A 16,227-nucleotide genomic window follows, 5' to 3' on the forward strand; every position below is an offset into this window, starting at 1 on the left:
AATAAGGATAAGGCTCAGAAGAGCTTCAGCTCCTCCAAATATATGGATCATTAGCACAAATTTTAAGGTGTGGAGATGCAGAAGTTGAGCAAGTCACTCTGAAGGCTAGGACTAATTATCTGTGCTAAATGCAATCCTTGCTAGCTCCAGACTGAAAACAGAAGGGGAGAAGGCAAGGTCATGACTGATTTCAGCTTTATCAGGAAGGAGAGAGACCCTCCGAAGTTCATCATTCACCACATTAGAAATGAAGGTGTTTGCTTAGTCTAAATTGTAACAGCAATAAGACTACAGAAAAAATGCATGAGGTTGAAAAAAAATTCCACAGGGCAAAGCTGCATACACTTCTCTCTTTGACACGGTCTAGCTCCATCTAGTACAGTACTTTAAAACCAAAGAACAGAGCAAGCAATTTGAAATATATATAAATAATATAATATAAATGTAATATATAATATAAATAATATAATATAAATAAAAAAGGCTGCATTACAAGGGGCAGGAAAACCTTTGTAGAGCAAATCCTCCATGTATGCAAACTCTTCCTATGCATGTCTACTCAGAAGATAGTTCAGTGGAGCTTATTCACAGATAAGCTCCGTGCATAGGATTCTTCTTCTTTGGTGATCGATCATTCAAAGCCGAGTAAGATTGTCTTCCATGAAAACAGTCTTAACAGTGAGTCTGTAAGTGACAGTGGAGGCCAATTCTGGATCCACACGTCCTTCCACAGTGGGGACAGAGATTTCTGGGTGGGAGTTGATCACAGTGAGGATTTGCCAAAGGTGCCTTCCTCTTAGCTCGTCTCTCCTTCTCACCCTGGGTTCATGCTTTTTCAAAGTCTGTAACACCTTGGTAAAGGCTGTTCTCCAATTGGAGCCATCGCAGACCAGTGTTTCCCAGTTATCAGTGCTTATACTACATTTTTAAAAAGATTTGCCTTGAGAGCATCTTTAAACCTCTTGTTGACCACTGGTATTTTGCTTTCCATTCTTAAGTTGGGAATAGAGTAGTTGCTTTGGAAGACCATAATCCGACATCCAAACATGACCAGTCCAATAATAATAATAATAATAATAATAATAATAAAATTTATTTATACCCAGCCCTCCCCAGTCAAAACCGGGCTCAGGGCGGCTCACACCAATAAAATTACAATAAAACATAAAAAGCAAAGTATTTTCCTATGGATATTCCTTCCTCCAAGGAGATCAGGATATGCAGAGATAACAAGAGTGACAGCATTCACATGTGGCAGAAAAGCATAGTAAACAGCTTACCATGAATGAGGAGATCACTCCTGCTTTGTTCCTTCTGTAGAAGGAGCAGCAAACCATCATTCTTGGCGAAGCATTACACTCAGCTCCAGCACTGAGCTTGTTTGGAGAGCAGAGAACCACAATGTGAAGCTAAACTTTGTTCTTGGTTTACCAATCATTGTTTGTTGGAAGTGAAACATACCGCAATCTCCAGTTCAGATGTAATGCCAAGCCAGGGACTGTGGCTTGTTGCTCCCAGTGGGGAAGGAGCAGAAGGGAACTAACCTCCATGTTCATTGTAAACTGAAATTTCTATCTAACAAAATTTAATTTACCCATTGATCGTAATAAAACCTCTAAGTGGTTTACAACAAATATTCAGATTACTGGAAAAGCACCTAAAACAAACAATAAAAAGATGAAAACATGCCAACATCTATGTGTCTGGATTGGCAAACTAAAACAAAAATGTTTTAATCGGGCACCAAAAAGAGTACAGTGAAGGTGCCTGCCTGGTGTCAACATTCAGGGAATTCCAAAGTGCAGATGTTGCCATGTTAAAAAGTAAATTTCTCATAACTTCAGAATGAGCATTTTGTGACACCTGTAAAAATTGAGTGGGCACATATGGGGAAGGCAACTCCACAAGTAAACTGGTCCCAAGGTGTTAAGGGTTTTAAATACCAATAGTAGCACCTTGAACTGGGCCGGGTAACAAAAAGGCAACCAGTGCAGGTATCTGAGCAGAAGTGTTACGTGTTGACAGAGTCTTACTCCTGTCAGCAACTGTGCTGCAACATTCCACACTAACTGCTTTTTCTGGGTCAAGCACATAGGAAGCCCCATACAGAGCACACTGCAGATATGTGAAATGAACCACTATGACTTGCTCAAGGCATCCTATTGACCACCTAACATGTCCTTGCCTGAAATGTGCCAAAATATACAATACGAACAATAAGGGAATACTCTATCAGATTTTCCTGTAGCAAGTTGAACACTGCTACATGAATATCAAGTGATATACCCTTGATATTAGAGGCCCATAAGCAAAATCCCTAGGAAATATTCTGATTTCACTGTTGAGGAAAATTTCTCCCTTTCAGATAGTCAAGGAAAGATCTGATTTCAGATAGCAATTATACAGGACTCTGCAGTGCAGGAATCTTTTGTTAAGTATATTGAAGATTATGGCACAGTTACCCCACACATGTCACATTGCACCACACACCAGTCTTATTGCAAATATAGGAGAGTTCTTTTCCCAGACTTGTTTTTTCTAATTCCAACAGACTTTTTTATTATTGAAGGTTTTCTTGGTTTACAAATATATGTGCAATGTCTCTCATAACATTTTTACAAATCAGTTTCATTTATTTAGACATTGGGAAGAAAAAGGGGGAAAGAGGTAGATGGGGGAGGGTGGGTGGGGTCGGGTGACGGTGTTTCTATTTTGCTTAATATATGTGGGGTTTATTCTCAGCATCACTTGTGTAAGTTCTCTGCTGTTCGCTTGTGTTCCTTTGGTGGTGAGAGATGTTGGGGTTGGCCTAGGATATGGTTGCACATTTGTGGTTGGCTGTGGTGGTCTTTGTTTCGTGTGTGAGTGGAGTGGGTGGGTGTTTTGGATCAGGTTAGCCATATCAATTTGTATGCTGTTGGTGGGTTTTTGTCATTGTCTTGTTGGGCTGTGTTTGCGATAAAGGGGAGCCATACCGGGGTGAAGTCGTCTTCTTCTATTTGTCCCAATGTCAGTTTCAGCTAATTGGTTAATTTTTCTAGTACAGTAGGACTATCTCCCATACTATTTGGTACCATTGGTCCATGCTTACTCCTGACAGGTCTTTCCAGTGTCTGCTTCTGGTGCTTCTGGTTGCAGAGAGTAAGTGCATTATGAGTTCTTTGTAGTGTACTTGTACATTATTATCTTGGAAAATGTTTAGTAAGGCCAATTCTGGGGTCATTTCTAATGTTTGCTTGGTTATTTTACTTATTTCCCGTATGGTTGTTGTCCAGAATAGCTGGATTTGGGGGCACTCCCACCACATGTGGAAATATGTGCCTGTTAAGGTGCAGCCTCTCCAGCATTTTGGTGAGGTTCCTGGGCGTGTTAGCGCTAGTTTTCTTGGTGTTAGGTACCACCTGTAGGTGAGTTTCAGAGTGAGTTCTTTCCTTTTTGTTGATATGGATTTAAAGGGGGGTTTAGACCACATTCTGGTCCATTGAGTGGGATTAATCTTGTAGCCTATGTCATCTTCCCATTGTCTTTTGATTGTGTCTAGGTGACTCATGGGATTCTGGAGTAGTATTTTATATATTACAGATACCATCCCTTTGTCGTTAGGAGGAGGTTTTCGAAGCTTGTCAGGGGCCTAGTTGCTGCTGATTTTACTGCTGGATTTTTTAAGAGGGCATGTAGTTGGTGTTGTGCTAACCAGGGTATTTGGGTATTTTCTAGTTTATCCTGTATTTCTTGTGTTGACAGAGGTTTCTTATTTTTATAAAAGTCTGCTAGGCAATATAAGCCTTTGGTTTGCCAGGTTTTTATCTGGAGGTTTTGTGCTGCATGGTGGAATAATGGGTGGTAAGCCAAGGGGATTAGTGGGCATGGGGTTGGGGATAGTTTGCCTGTTTCTGTTTTCCATGCTTTGAACATGGTTTGTGTGTACCTATTAAGTGTTGTGGGAATTTTCCTTAGTTTGTTTGGGAGGAATGGGTATGCTGTGGTGCAGATACTTTCGATTGAGTCCCTCTCTAGGTGTATCCATTGTTTTGTCTCATCTTCCAGTATATATGGGGTTATATGTCGTATTTGGTTAGCTCTGTAATATGTTTCTAAGTTGGGGATTCCCCATCCTCCTTGTGAGGTGGGGAGGTGCAGAATTCCAACAGACTTAAAAAGAAGAGAGCCAGTCAAGAAAGCTCAGGAACCTGAGATCTGCATTAAAGGGCCAGAACAGCTATGTTTAGAGCAACGAAGTGGGTCTGTAGACAAGCCCATTTCACACTTGAGAATCATGGATATTACAGCAACACAGTGAGGGGAATAGTACAAGATATGTACATGGGTGGGTTCTCTCCCTCAGTAAATAGTGATAGGTAGAGACTTCATGTTGAATCCTTAACTGGGCCACGAGAGCTTCCTTTCTTAGCTTAAGTGACACATATGCTCACCATAAAAACTGCTTTCAACTCAGCAAGCTTCTTGTTGGCACAACTTTCATGCAGCCCTTGTCAGTGGTCTTTCAGTTTTTAAAATGGGGGTAAAGTCTCCTGATGGAACTTTTGCATGCTTAAAAAGCAAGACGGGTTGACAAGCCCCCTTCACAGTGCCTCTCCACTTGAATACATCTGGGAAACAGGCTCACTCAATTTAATGGATGCCTCAGTATTTCAAAGCTTTTTCAAGTTTACTGGGAGTAGGAAACAAAAAACATCAGGAGAATGATACCATGCTTTTAAAGCATGACAACTTCCAATATTCTTTAAATGTACTCAACGAGAGTAAAATAGGAGCACACACAAAAACTAAACTCAAAAACAAGTATGGGAATGATTCACCTTGCATTAAGTGCTATGTTCATGCTTTTTATGGCTTGTCACTTGGGACACCTCTCCCATCAAACCACCATAAATCAATTCAGTAGCAGTAGTCACACTTGCAATACTTGATGCAGCTGCCTGAAGATTTAAGTATTGAATAATACACTCATAGTCTGGAGAATATTTACAGATCTGCAGGAAAGACCCTAGAACTGCTACAGTTCTCAACTCACGTGTCCTATGCAAACAAATTACACTCAATTAGAAAATATCAAGTTTCTGCATGGTATCGCTGAAGCATCATCTTGAAAGCAAGTACAAACAAAGCGCACACAACTGAGTCATTATTGTACACACAGAACTTGGAAGAGGTATGTTTCTCTCAGTATCTGAAGTCTAGCTAGCAGAGCTTGTCTACATAAGGTGAGACAAGATTTCAGAGACTCCTATATTCAGTGGCTACAACAAATACTTTTACAAATTCATGTCCACTTGCCTTTGTATAAATTGATTCTAGAATCAATTTCTAGAATTTCAAGAAGTCTCTATGAAATGATGTGAGCAGTATATAAAAAGATCTAGAGAGGTTTTGTCTATTAAGCAATACACACTCTTCAAGTTCATACTAGGAAACACACATTGCAATTGTATAATCACTAATCTCTTTCTAGTTTATGTGGGTATTGCTAAACAATTAAAGAACAGAAAGCTGAGGAATAACAAACAATCTGGTAGAATGCATTTAAAATACTGTAAAAATGAACACTGCATTAGTTAAGTGTGGCATATTAAGGTAGTCAATGGGTATGATTCTTCTCCTCACAAGCACACCTCCTTAAAAGGAATCCCCATAGAGCAGTGGTGATGAGCTGTGGCCCTTCAGATGTTGTTGGACTCTCAACATCCATCAGCTTACGAGCAAAGGTTAGGGATAAAGGGAGCTCTAATCCAGCAACATCTAGAGGGCAAGTTTCCCAACCATGCTGCAGGGCAGAACAAAGCCTACCTCTAGTGCAATCACACTGCATCAGACATTCAAAAGAAAGGGGCTTACATTTCCAGCAAAGGTATGAGAGGCATCCATAGGCCTCCTCTGCCCCATAATAACCTGATGAGTACACAGATACTGGGGGGATGGGGAGAAATTGTGCTTGGTTCTATGCAAATCCTTCTGTGCACAGTACCTATGTCAGGAAGAATCACACCCACATTTATAAAGGAAGGTTATGCTTCACGCATCAGAATTAGAGAGTACATAACATAACATTTTCAGAAAGGACTGGAGCAACCTGCAATACATGCCTGATTATCTGGGCTTTATTAAAATATATATCCCTTGATATCTCTTAAGTGAAAATTTGAAAACTGACAATGATTCAAAATTAAAAGTTACCTATTTAATATCTCCATCACACCAGGTTAATTAACTGCTGTAAAATGCATCAGAGAAATATTTGCAGAAGCATATTTACATGAGTCTGAAATACCTTCATTATCAATCCACTTAAGGGTAATTGGTTGTTCCTGTTGTAAATTACACATCTCTCTAACTTCATCACAAAGTTCACCATAGTTGATGGATGCACCCAGCTTTGTTATGAGGATATCCCTGAAAGAGATGAATTCAGATTCAATAGCTACATGTGTTCACTTTAAACCACAAGACATTTGCAAAGATTGAGGCAATCTATCAGCAGCCCTAGAAATTTTGCATTTCAGAATCTCACAAACAGTTTTACTGACCCAACACCTGCTAATTATATACTGCTACAGTAATTCATTTAAAAAAATCAGAACAGTTCACAACAACTATACATAAAATCATAAAAACCATATAAAAAAGTTAAAATCAGAAATCAGGTAACTATCAGGGAAAGATAGCCCGCCACTTACACACCTGACCCAAAACCAAATAAATAAACATGAGTGGAACCCACAGCAAAAAGAGCTTTTTAAGCCCTCTGCCTTGCTTACTGTGCTCTGGGAAAGTCATGCAAGGCCCCTAAGACACTCTGAGCCCCTGTGCCTCCTTCCCAGAGGCCAGTAAGTAAGGTGAAGGGCAAGGCCCACTCCGCACAGATAGGGATGGTTCAGGGGGTTCCTGGCTTTACGCGATTTTGCCTCTGGGCATGCACCCCCAGAACCAAAACCTCATGTAATTGCCTGGGGTGCTGGGGTATTTTGGGGAGAGGGTTGTAGCTGTGGTTTTTTTAAAAAAAATCTTTATTTTGGATTTTGTTGTGATTTATGTGGAAATTGTTCAGTCTGGTTTTTTTTTAATGTTTAATTTATTGTTTAGGACTACTTCTGTTACAACATTTTTTATCTTGTAAGCTGCCTTGAGCATGGTTTGAACTGTGGAAAGGCGGCATACAAATAAAATTATGTATATATACATGCATGCATAGGTGTGACAATATAGAAAAGTTTTCAGCACGTGTTTAAAAGTTGAAACGAAATATGCCTGTTGAATCTCCATGGCAGAGCATTCCACTGGAATGGTGCAATGACACTAAAGGTTCAATTCCTTGTAGCTGTCAAATGAGCCTCATCAACTGATTTCACATAAGATATAATGGTGTGGAAGAATAAGCATGTACTTTAAAAAATACCTTCATCACATTCCTCAACATTTTTAGTCAGCAGGGCTTAATTTAGAAGAATTCTATGAACTGTATTGTAAGCAAAGCAAGGAATGTTTGCCATAAAGGAAGATTATGCATGATCACTTATGCTACGTTAAGCACTGTCACACCCAGGATATACAAACATCTACCCTCCCAAGCTTCCATGGAAACACACTAACAATCATGAATGGTACGACTCCCTAATGCTTTTATTACTAGCCTATTTGTTTAATCATAATATCAAAGGTGTACTGTACCATGAACAGACACTTTGAATTATTTAGTACTTTCCTGAATAATTCTCGACACTAATTTTGCAGTTTTGATAACTGTGACTTACTGTGGTTTGACATGTTTGATCACACAGAAATAAGAATCCACTACACACACACACTTGCATTCTGCCATGCTACATTTTATACCATGATTTCATAAAGCAATACTTATACAAACCTTCACAAATGATCAATAAACCCAAGCTGAGTAAATAGGGATCCCTACGTTGCAATGTCAGCTTTACCCTTTCCAGTGAGGGTAACAACAAACAATAGAGGGATGGGTGTGGCACTATGGTTTAAAACCATCAAGCATCTTGGGCTTGCCGATTGCAAAGTTGGCAGTTTGAATCCACACGATGGGATCAGCTCCCATTGCTCTGTCCCACTCCTGCCAACCTAGCAGTTTGAAAGCATACCAGTGCAAGTAGATAAATAGGTACTACTGTGGCAGGAAGGTAAATGGTGTTTCCGTGCACTCTGGCTTTTGTCACAGTGTTCCATTGCACCAGAAGCGGTTTAGTCATGACCTCAAAAGCTGTCTGCGGACAAATGCCAGCTTCCTTGGCCTGAAAGCAGAGATGAGTGCCGCACCCTAAAGTTAAATTCGACTGGATGTAACTGTACAGAGGTCCTTTACCACAAACAAGGCATAAAATCTTGCTATGTGATGCTTTACAATGTCCCCATTTTACAGAGGCTAAACTTAAAAGTTGTTCAGAGTTAACACAGAAACACATCACTATTTTAAACAATGAAAATTAAAGGTTATTTTCAATGCTAGATCTAAGGGGCATGACCAGATTAGGTTAATTCTACCGTAATAGAAGCACTCTAAGTAAATCTTAGCTGGATACAACCCTATGTCATTCCTCACATAGTGAAACTTGAGTGTTACTTGAAATTATAGCTAAAATATGCCATGAAGAATGTCCCCAAAATGCTGTACAGGCTGCATTTGTCAACAACCCATTAAAACCTTATTGCACTGCACAACCAAGAGCCTGATTGACAATTCATTTAACCTTAATCACTCTGGTTTAAGCCAATGAACAGGCTGTTCCTAATGAAATTTTCACATGCAAGTCTTAAAGTACAATCCTTATTCAGAAGTACAGTGGTACCTTTACTTACGAATAACTCTACTTACGAATGGAGCTCCGTCCGCCATCTTGGATGCGGTTTAGATAGGATTTTTTCTACTTACGAATTTTTAGATAGGGTTGCTTCTACTTACGAATTTTTTCTCCCAATGCATTCCTATGGGATTCGACTTACAATTTTTTTCGACTTACAAATGTGCTTTCGGAACGCATTAAATTCGTAAGTAGAGGTACCACTGTATGTTTCACCAAGTTCAGTGGGACTTACTACCAAGTTAGTGACATGTGCATAGGATTATAGTCCTAAATGATCAACACAAACAAATCCAGCACTGTCCAGAATGTATACTGAGTTTTAAACACGCTGTTTTATTTCTATCACATATCTAGAGGTCTGTCATACAAGGGACAAACAAGAGGGCCAAATGCAGGAATGTGGGTTTTCCAGAAAATTTTGAGCTGAAACATTTTCATAAGCAAAGAATAATTTGCATCAGAAAATGTTTTAATGCCCTAGAGTGACCTGATTTAGCATGTTTATTTTACTTGTTTTTAGAAAACAAAACTTGTGACACTGTGAAGCTTGCCTAATACTGTTATTTGTAATTTGCACCCATTCATCCTTACCAATGAACTTATCAAAGGGAAATTTCCCAGTGAAAATATAAAGCAGTGGTGGCGGCGAGGAATCAGTTTTTGGATATTTCCCACCTCACACTACTGCTCAAGTTCTTTTGAAGTCAGCATTTGTATAAGATTTCCTATGATATATTCATAACTGCATACAAAATGGTATACCATTGGGTATCAGAGGGCAAAGTGCAACATGGCATTACTCTGCAGCACCATTACACCACAGTCACAGAGAGTTCTGCCAGAACAGCTGTTTTGGTTGTGACTGTCAATGCTATTAAAGCTAATGGAGCTAAATCTTAAATCCAATGGTTGAATTGTGAGTGGAGATACAAGGTACTAGTTGCTAGGTTCTTTAGAAAAGCACAATCCAGTGTCCAAGGAAGTGAGAAACTAGTTCCAAGAGCATTTCAATGGGCTTGTCACAAAAAAGCAGCCACTACCTCTGCTCAGCATCACACAAGGGAGTCTGAAAACCAGTTTCTGATATAACTCTGAGGTGGGAGAGAATTGTTCAAAGCCCAAGTCAAAACATTCCACTGGGATAGCATAAGCTGCTTGTGAAACACATGCAATGCTATAGATCCTAAAACATGTTTATACCCAGCAGCTCAACTCTTTGTGTACACTAGTTTACTGCGATTTCCTATGTACAGGCCCACCAATAAGGAGTGTAATGGGTACTGCTGTATTGGGTCCAGGGCAAGAAGGGAGCCCCAACAATGGAAAATATAGGAAACAGATATAAAGCAAAATGTGCAAGCACTATTTTTTTCTGAGTAATTAGTTTCCTACCACCTTTCAGTGTGAGTAGACTGACAAGACAGTGTATTATGACTTAGAAGTGCTACAAAGAAATACACATTAACATCAGGGAAAACAAAGATTGCCCCAAAATGAATCAGGAAGGCCCTCCTCCAAACATTGAAGAGACGTCCTGGTGCATTTTGAAAGGGCTTTTTGATCTTCTCTGGTGCATGTGTGACTTTAGATTTTTTTTTTCTGGATTCAGATGACAAAGAGACTTCCTGATTAATTCTGAAGCCCTTTCTAAAATCTTTCCTTGGAAAGAAGTGATTGTTGCCTAGAGAAATCAACTGAAAACTTCACTTTTTTAGTATTTAGTCCACTGTGAGTGGCCAGTAACATGTCTGGCCACAAGTTAGAAGCAAAGACAGGAATTCATGTCTTTCCAACATGTTTCATTTCATGCAAAACACACACCCCGAACATATTAAACTAAATAAAGTGCTAATGCAAACAAACCCGTATCACCGGGGGGGGGGGGGCAGCAGTTTAGAGTGTGTAATGCAGTGTTATACAGTCTCTTGGTGTTTTTAAAATTGAAATTGAGTTGCTGATAACGTGACTGTAGCAGCAACATGAGGGTGGGGGAGTTCTTATTAACTCCTTTCCACCACAAGCCAGAGCTACTGTTGGGTTGCAGCTACTGGTACAAAAACTTAAATGAGTATATTTATGCCCAACACTGAAAATGTTTTTGTTCAAAAATATAGAAGGGTTACTGACCAATCAATCAATATACTTTATTCGACCGATAGTCAGAATAAAAACATTTCTCAATACAAAGATAAACATATAAAACTGAAGGCAAGGGTTACTGACCTTTGCTGATAACATTGTTATAGTTATTATGAAGTATAAATAAAATTCCTACAACAAATGCTCTTAGAATACATTGCTTGGTTCTTAACAATTTAATCTTAAACTTATCCAAGCATGGGTGGCTGAACCTTGATTGCTGAAAATCTTTTGACACCCCACCACCTACAAACCCCAATATGAAACACTATACCTGTTCTGGTACTGAATTGTAGTATTATCAGCCTAAAATGAAAGACCCATCACTTTGTTCAGAAGAGCATGATACACAGGTTTTGCACCAAGCCACCATGCAAACAACATTAGCATTTCCTCTCAAATCTTACAATACCAATGCAACAGACTTCAGAAATTGATAAAAACATACGTAAATTTCATTCTTTTTACTGTAAGTACAAAAAAATGGCTAGTCCAAATCAGAGAACACCCACTTAAACGAAGCTATGGTAATTAATTTCAGCAGGTTTGCTCTGAGTAGAACTTAACTGGATACAACCCAATGTAGACAAAACAAAAGTTGCAAAGAACCTGATAAACAAGAAGCAAAATGAAGGGCAAAAAACATTTGATATCGCTTACCCATTATAATGTGTTTTTACTCTGATGAAATCTCTCTTCATATTCATTTTTGATCCCATTCTGCTAGGCATGGTCCTAATGCAGCAGTCAAAGTTAAAGATAGGTTCTGAGTTTACAGACTTGTCTTCCAAATCATTCAGGAGAAATGAGGTATTGTAATAAATGAGCAGGCAAAGTTTCCATGCTTCTTCTTCCAAAGTAATAGCCCCATTAGGCTGCAGGCAAACAAAAAAAGGTATAAATACACAAAAAAGCAAACAACTGATTGGAAAACAGAACATACATTGTGCTAAACTAAACAGACACCAAGTAAGTCCAACAAATCAATGGAGGGATTCAGGTTCATGTTTTCTTCTAGTATCCTGATACAATAGTTTATTTTTATAAAACTGCTAAAGTTCCATGAAAGCTGTTTTATATACTCAACAAATATATTTTAAAATTATGAAATGTAAGACTATACTTATTAAAAATAGGACTAATTACTTTTTTTCTATTAGGGAATGAAGTTGAATCAATAGAAAATTAAGAAAGATTCCAGCCAGTGATGTTAGCCATCACTGCTTAGCAAACGGAAGGATAACTCTTTTGCAAAGAAATTTTTTGGCTCCATTCTTGAAACCTTCTCTTCCAAGCGCTCTTGCTAACCTTCCTACAAAATCATTGGGGTGGGGATACGGTCTGTGATCTTTATCTTCTGGATCTGCAAAAACTTTGGCAGAACTATCACAAAACTATCTGCTTCCCTATGTTTGAAAAAGGAACTTTAGGAAGGCTATATCCAAATCACAATATCCAAAGCAGGGAAAAAAGTCCAATCTAGGGATTCAAGAGTGGAATAAGATAGGACTGCTCAGCAAGTTTCATTCCTGTTTCCAGCATTTTCTACAAAACATGCACTTAAAAAATAGGCGGGGAAGCCATGAAAGTACAAAATGACATTCTAGGTAAGTATGAAAGCTTAGGCATTTCCCTAAAGATCAGGCTCTCTACTATACACAACTGCATTGCAATTTTTGCTTTGAAAGTCTTCCTTTTGTAAGCTTTGATATAGAATGTGTAAGGCATGTCAAGGTATTCATGCAAAGCATGTGAATCCACATTTTAGCTAAAAGAATGCAATGTTATGCAATTGTCCCCCCTCAGATATTTGTAAGCACTCTGAACAGTCATACATTTCTCCACTCAGGAAAAAACTTGTAGATACTGTACAGTACTTTTTTCCTCACACTAAAGTACATTTAGGGGAAAGTGTGAAAGATTTTTACATAGGTTTTTGTCTACAACTTTACCAAAGTCATAAAACACTACATTGGTTTTTAAGAACTTACATTTAGATAGGAAAGTTAAAACCAAGATACTTTATTTAAAAGATCCTCACAACCCTCAAATATGTAGACTTCAAGAAACCCTTAAAATTCATAAAACATGCCTTGAGACTATGAGCTGTCAACATAACCTAGTAGCCAATTACTTGCAAAGACTACATTAAAACCACAGAACAGTGCATTCCACTAGAATCCTATACCCCCTCCTCAATCTGGTAACAGTGTTGACCTACACATTTGGTTACCTGTGGCTACTCCTTCAGCAGATATGAACACCCTTCCAAAAAGAAAAAGGCTCCCTTAATATAGCCTGTCCTGAACAAATGTCCCCGGAGCAAAACTCTCCACCTCAGTAGATATACTAGTCTCTTTAGCACATGCACAGACAAACACACCCAAGGGTACTTTTCAGATTCAGTTATTTTCCCTTCATAGGCTAGGTGAGGAGACCAGTTTTTCAGGGAATTCCACCACCCTGCCCCTCCAAAAAAAAAATGCTATGCAGTTTGTAGACTTTCCTAGCAGTGCAATCCTGTGTGTTCATTGGATCTTACTCCTAGTTACGTGTGTACAGTATAGGATTGCAACCTTCCAATTTTCTGTGGACTGTTCTGTCACTCCCCCAACTCACTCTCCCCACATTACACCTGCATTTGATCCACATTACCTCCAATACTAAGCTGCACCACCAGCACAAACTCTTCACTACCTTCAACTAGCAATGTCACCCTGATTACCCCACACATACCTCCAGAAAAACTTACCCACTTCCTCCTCACAACTCCGTTTCAAGACCTTACTGTGACTAAGCCCAAGCAGGTGAAACAGAAATAACTGCATATTTGTCCCCCTTGCTTGCCCCACCTTCATTTTCTAGACTGTAAGCCACATCTCTCATTCTTCCTGAAATGTCATGTACATGGCTGGCGCTATATAAATATAATAATAATAAAAAGTGATACAGAACCAGCTCACCCTCTCTCAAACCTTTCTCTTAATGTCACACTGCTTCAGAGCACCCATCTAACAAAAAATACATTCTCATCTTTCTCCCCGCTTCTATTCAAAAGATCTCCCCTGCTTCTAGGTATAGATTGTAAACTCCTCAGAGCAGGGACCTATCCTCATGGTAATAGAGGAAACAAAAATAAAAACACACCCTGCTCTGTGTGTACTGAGTTTCCTCCGACATAAAAATCCTTCCTCCCCCATCACAACAGGTGACTACGCATTTGCAAAAGGACACAACACACCTACCGGTATGTGTTTGTAAGCACCTAACAATAACAGCAATTCATCTACTTTTATAGAAAAGTAAAGGAATAATCGTAAAGTTGCCTTTTTATAGAGAAGTAAAGGAATAATCATATTCCTTTAGTTCTCTATAAAAAGGCAACTTTAAAACACAATAAAGGCACACTACCTGCACAAGGCTGCTTGCAAGCGTAGAAAACAATCGCAATTTATACTCCAATTCATGTGAATCTTACTCTTCCCGCCAGCCCGCCCCACACCGACTTATGTTTGCGGGAGTGGGGGCAGGCAAGCGCTGTCTTCTTCTCTGCCACAAAAATGAGCAATTTTCCTCCCCTCACCCGAATAAATTCCCACCCACCCCTCAAAAACTCCAAAGAAGAAACTCACCTTTCCCCTCCCTCAGTCCCGCTTTAGGGACAGGCTCTTTCCAAACAAACACCCCCAAAACCAAAACTTTTTAGAAGGGGGTCGTCCTGAATCCTTCCTCTTCCTCTTCCCTCAGGTCTCGGGCTTTCCCGACCCGTTGGAAGTTTGTTCCAACTTCCGAAACGAAAGGGGAGAGTCGGGATGTGGGTGGGGGAAAGCTCAGAGTCCTTCGCCCGCCTCTTCCTGAGGTAACACCCGACCCGCCGCCTCGAGCGCGCCTTGGCTTAGGCTGCTCGGTCGGTCACTTGGCGGGCGCGCTCCCGCAACCTTTCCCTCCCACCTCAGCAGCGGCGCGCCGCCGACACTCCTCCTCCCAACATGGCGGAGGCCAACCCTCGAGGGATTTATTCCTCAACCCTCCTCAGTCTCCCTGCCGCACACGCATATACAGCGGCAGCCAATCAGCTCGCTTCCCCCGGCCCGAGCCTCTCTATAACTACCGCCGGCCTATAGTAAACAAGAGGGCGGCCTCTCACCTGGAGCCGGTTTCCCCTGGCCCCACCCCTGAGGGGGAGATGGACCAATGGCGAACGGGCATTGGTCGTTACCTGGCCGGGGGGAGGCGTCAGAGGGGGAAGAGGCGGAGAGGGGAGGGGCGAAGGGAGGCTTTGAGGAGCCAATAGAGGGGAGAAAGAGGGATTAGAGGTGGGATGGATAATCACCTGCAGCCAATAGGGAAGGGAGGGGATGGGACGAGCGGCTAATCTGCCTAGCAACAAGGCGGGCATGGCGGGTTGAGGAGGCTTTGGAAGGGGCAATGGTCTTTTGTGCCGGGGGTAGCCTCGCCAACCTGGTGCCCGCTATTCCAAAACATCTGGAGGGCACCAGATTGGCTAAGGCTGGCCTTGAAATTCAGGTTCAAATCCTCCCAGTCCGCCCACAAAAGGGCCTGGCAGCGCAATCTACCTCAATGGGCAATATTTGTGAGGATAAAATGCGAGGAGAATCTTATACAGTATTTTAAAACATAATGTTACAAAAGTTGGGTGCCGCCCCCACTCTCTGCCTCGCAGTTGCAAGATTCCAGAGGGTTTGTGCTCCTTTTGGAGCTGGCTTCAGGCACCAGGTCCATTGACAGACCAACTCTGTGTTACAAAGATGTGATATGAGGGCTGGCAACATTAACCCTTCTAAGTGGGAATCTCTTGCAGATGACCACAGAGCCTTGAGACAGGTTGTGTATTCACAGCAGTTACCAGAAGAGGAATGACTGCTGGAAGGAGTGTAGTGCAGAAAGAAGAAATGCCATGGTACACCTGTAGGACTTCTTCCTCTGCCCCAGCTGCAACAAAACATGTCTCTCCCTTACTCTTCTCTATGCCCCGGCGGCATCATCTTCAATTGTCTCCTAAGACTGACGGATGCCAACTGGATGAGTGGACAACTGCCTGCTACAACTGGGGATAGAAAAAAGCCCCATAAAAATTAAGAGTACCAAGAAAAAAGGGAAAAAATAAAGTTAACAGGTTTAAAAAAATAAGAGGAAAAAGGAGAAGACAGACAGGTGTTTTGCTGTACTTCAGGTGTGAGGAACCTTTGGCCCTCCACATGTAGCTGAACTAAAATTTCCACCA

At 40.6% G+C, this 16,227-nt stretch overlaps 1 protein-coding gene across 2 annotated transcripts in view; it reads right to left on the reverse strand.

Annotated features, from left to right (window-relative positions):
* Positions 1-14,918, reverse strand: part of PRKCZ (protein kinase C zeta) — a 93,628-nt gene extending 78,710 nt beyond the window's left edge. Inside the window, exons 1-3 of one of the 2 annotated variants that reach the window (XM_035116949.2) lie at positions 14,615-14,918; positions 11,643-11,857; positions 6,290-6,411 (exon numbers count right to left, since the gene is read on the reverse strand). In XM_035116949.2, coding sequence (XP_034972840.1) covers positions 6,290-6,411; positions 11,643-11,713 — 193 coding nt within the window. In that variant the 5' untranslated portion in view covers positions 11,714-11,857; positions 14,615-14,918. The remainder of the gene's footprint in view (positions 1-6,289; positions 6,412-11,642; positions 11,858-14,614) is intronic. The other variant, XM_035116948.2, reaches the window with a different exon arrangement.
* Positions 14,919-16,227: the final 1,309 nt, after the last annotated feature.

Source organism: Zootoca vivipara, chromosome 6, assembly GCF_963506605.1.
Source record: "Zootoca vivipara chromosome 6, rZooViv1.1, whole genome shotgun sequence".
NCBI lineage: Eukaryota > Metazoa > Chordata > Lepidosauria > Squamata > Lacertidae > Zootoca > Zootoca vivipara.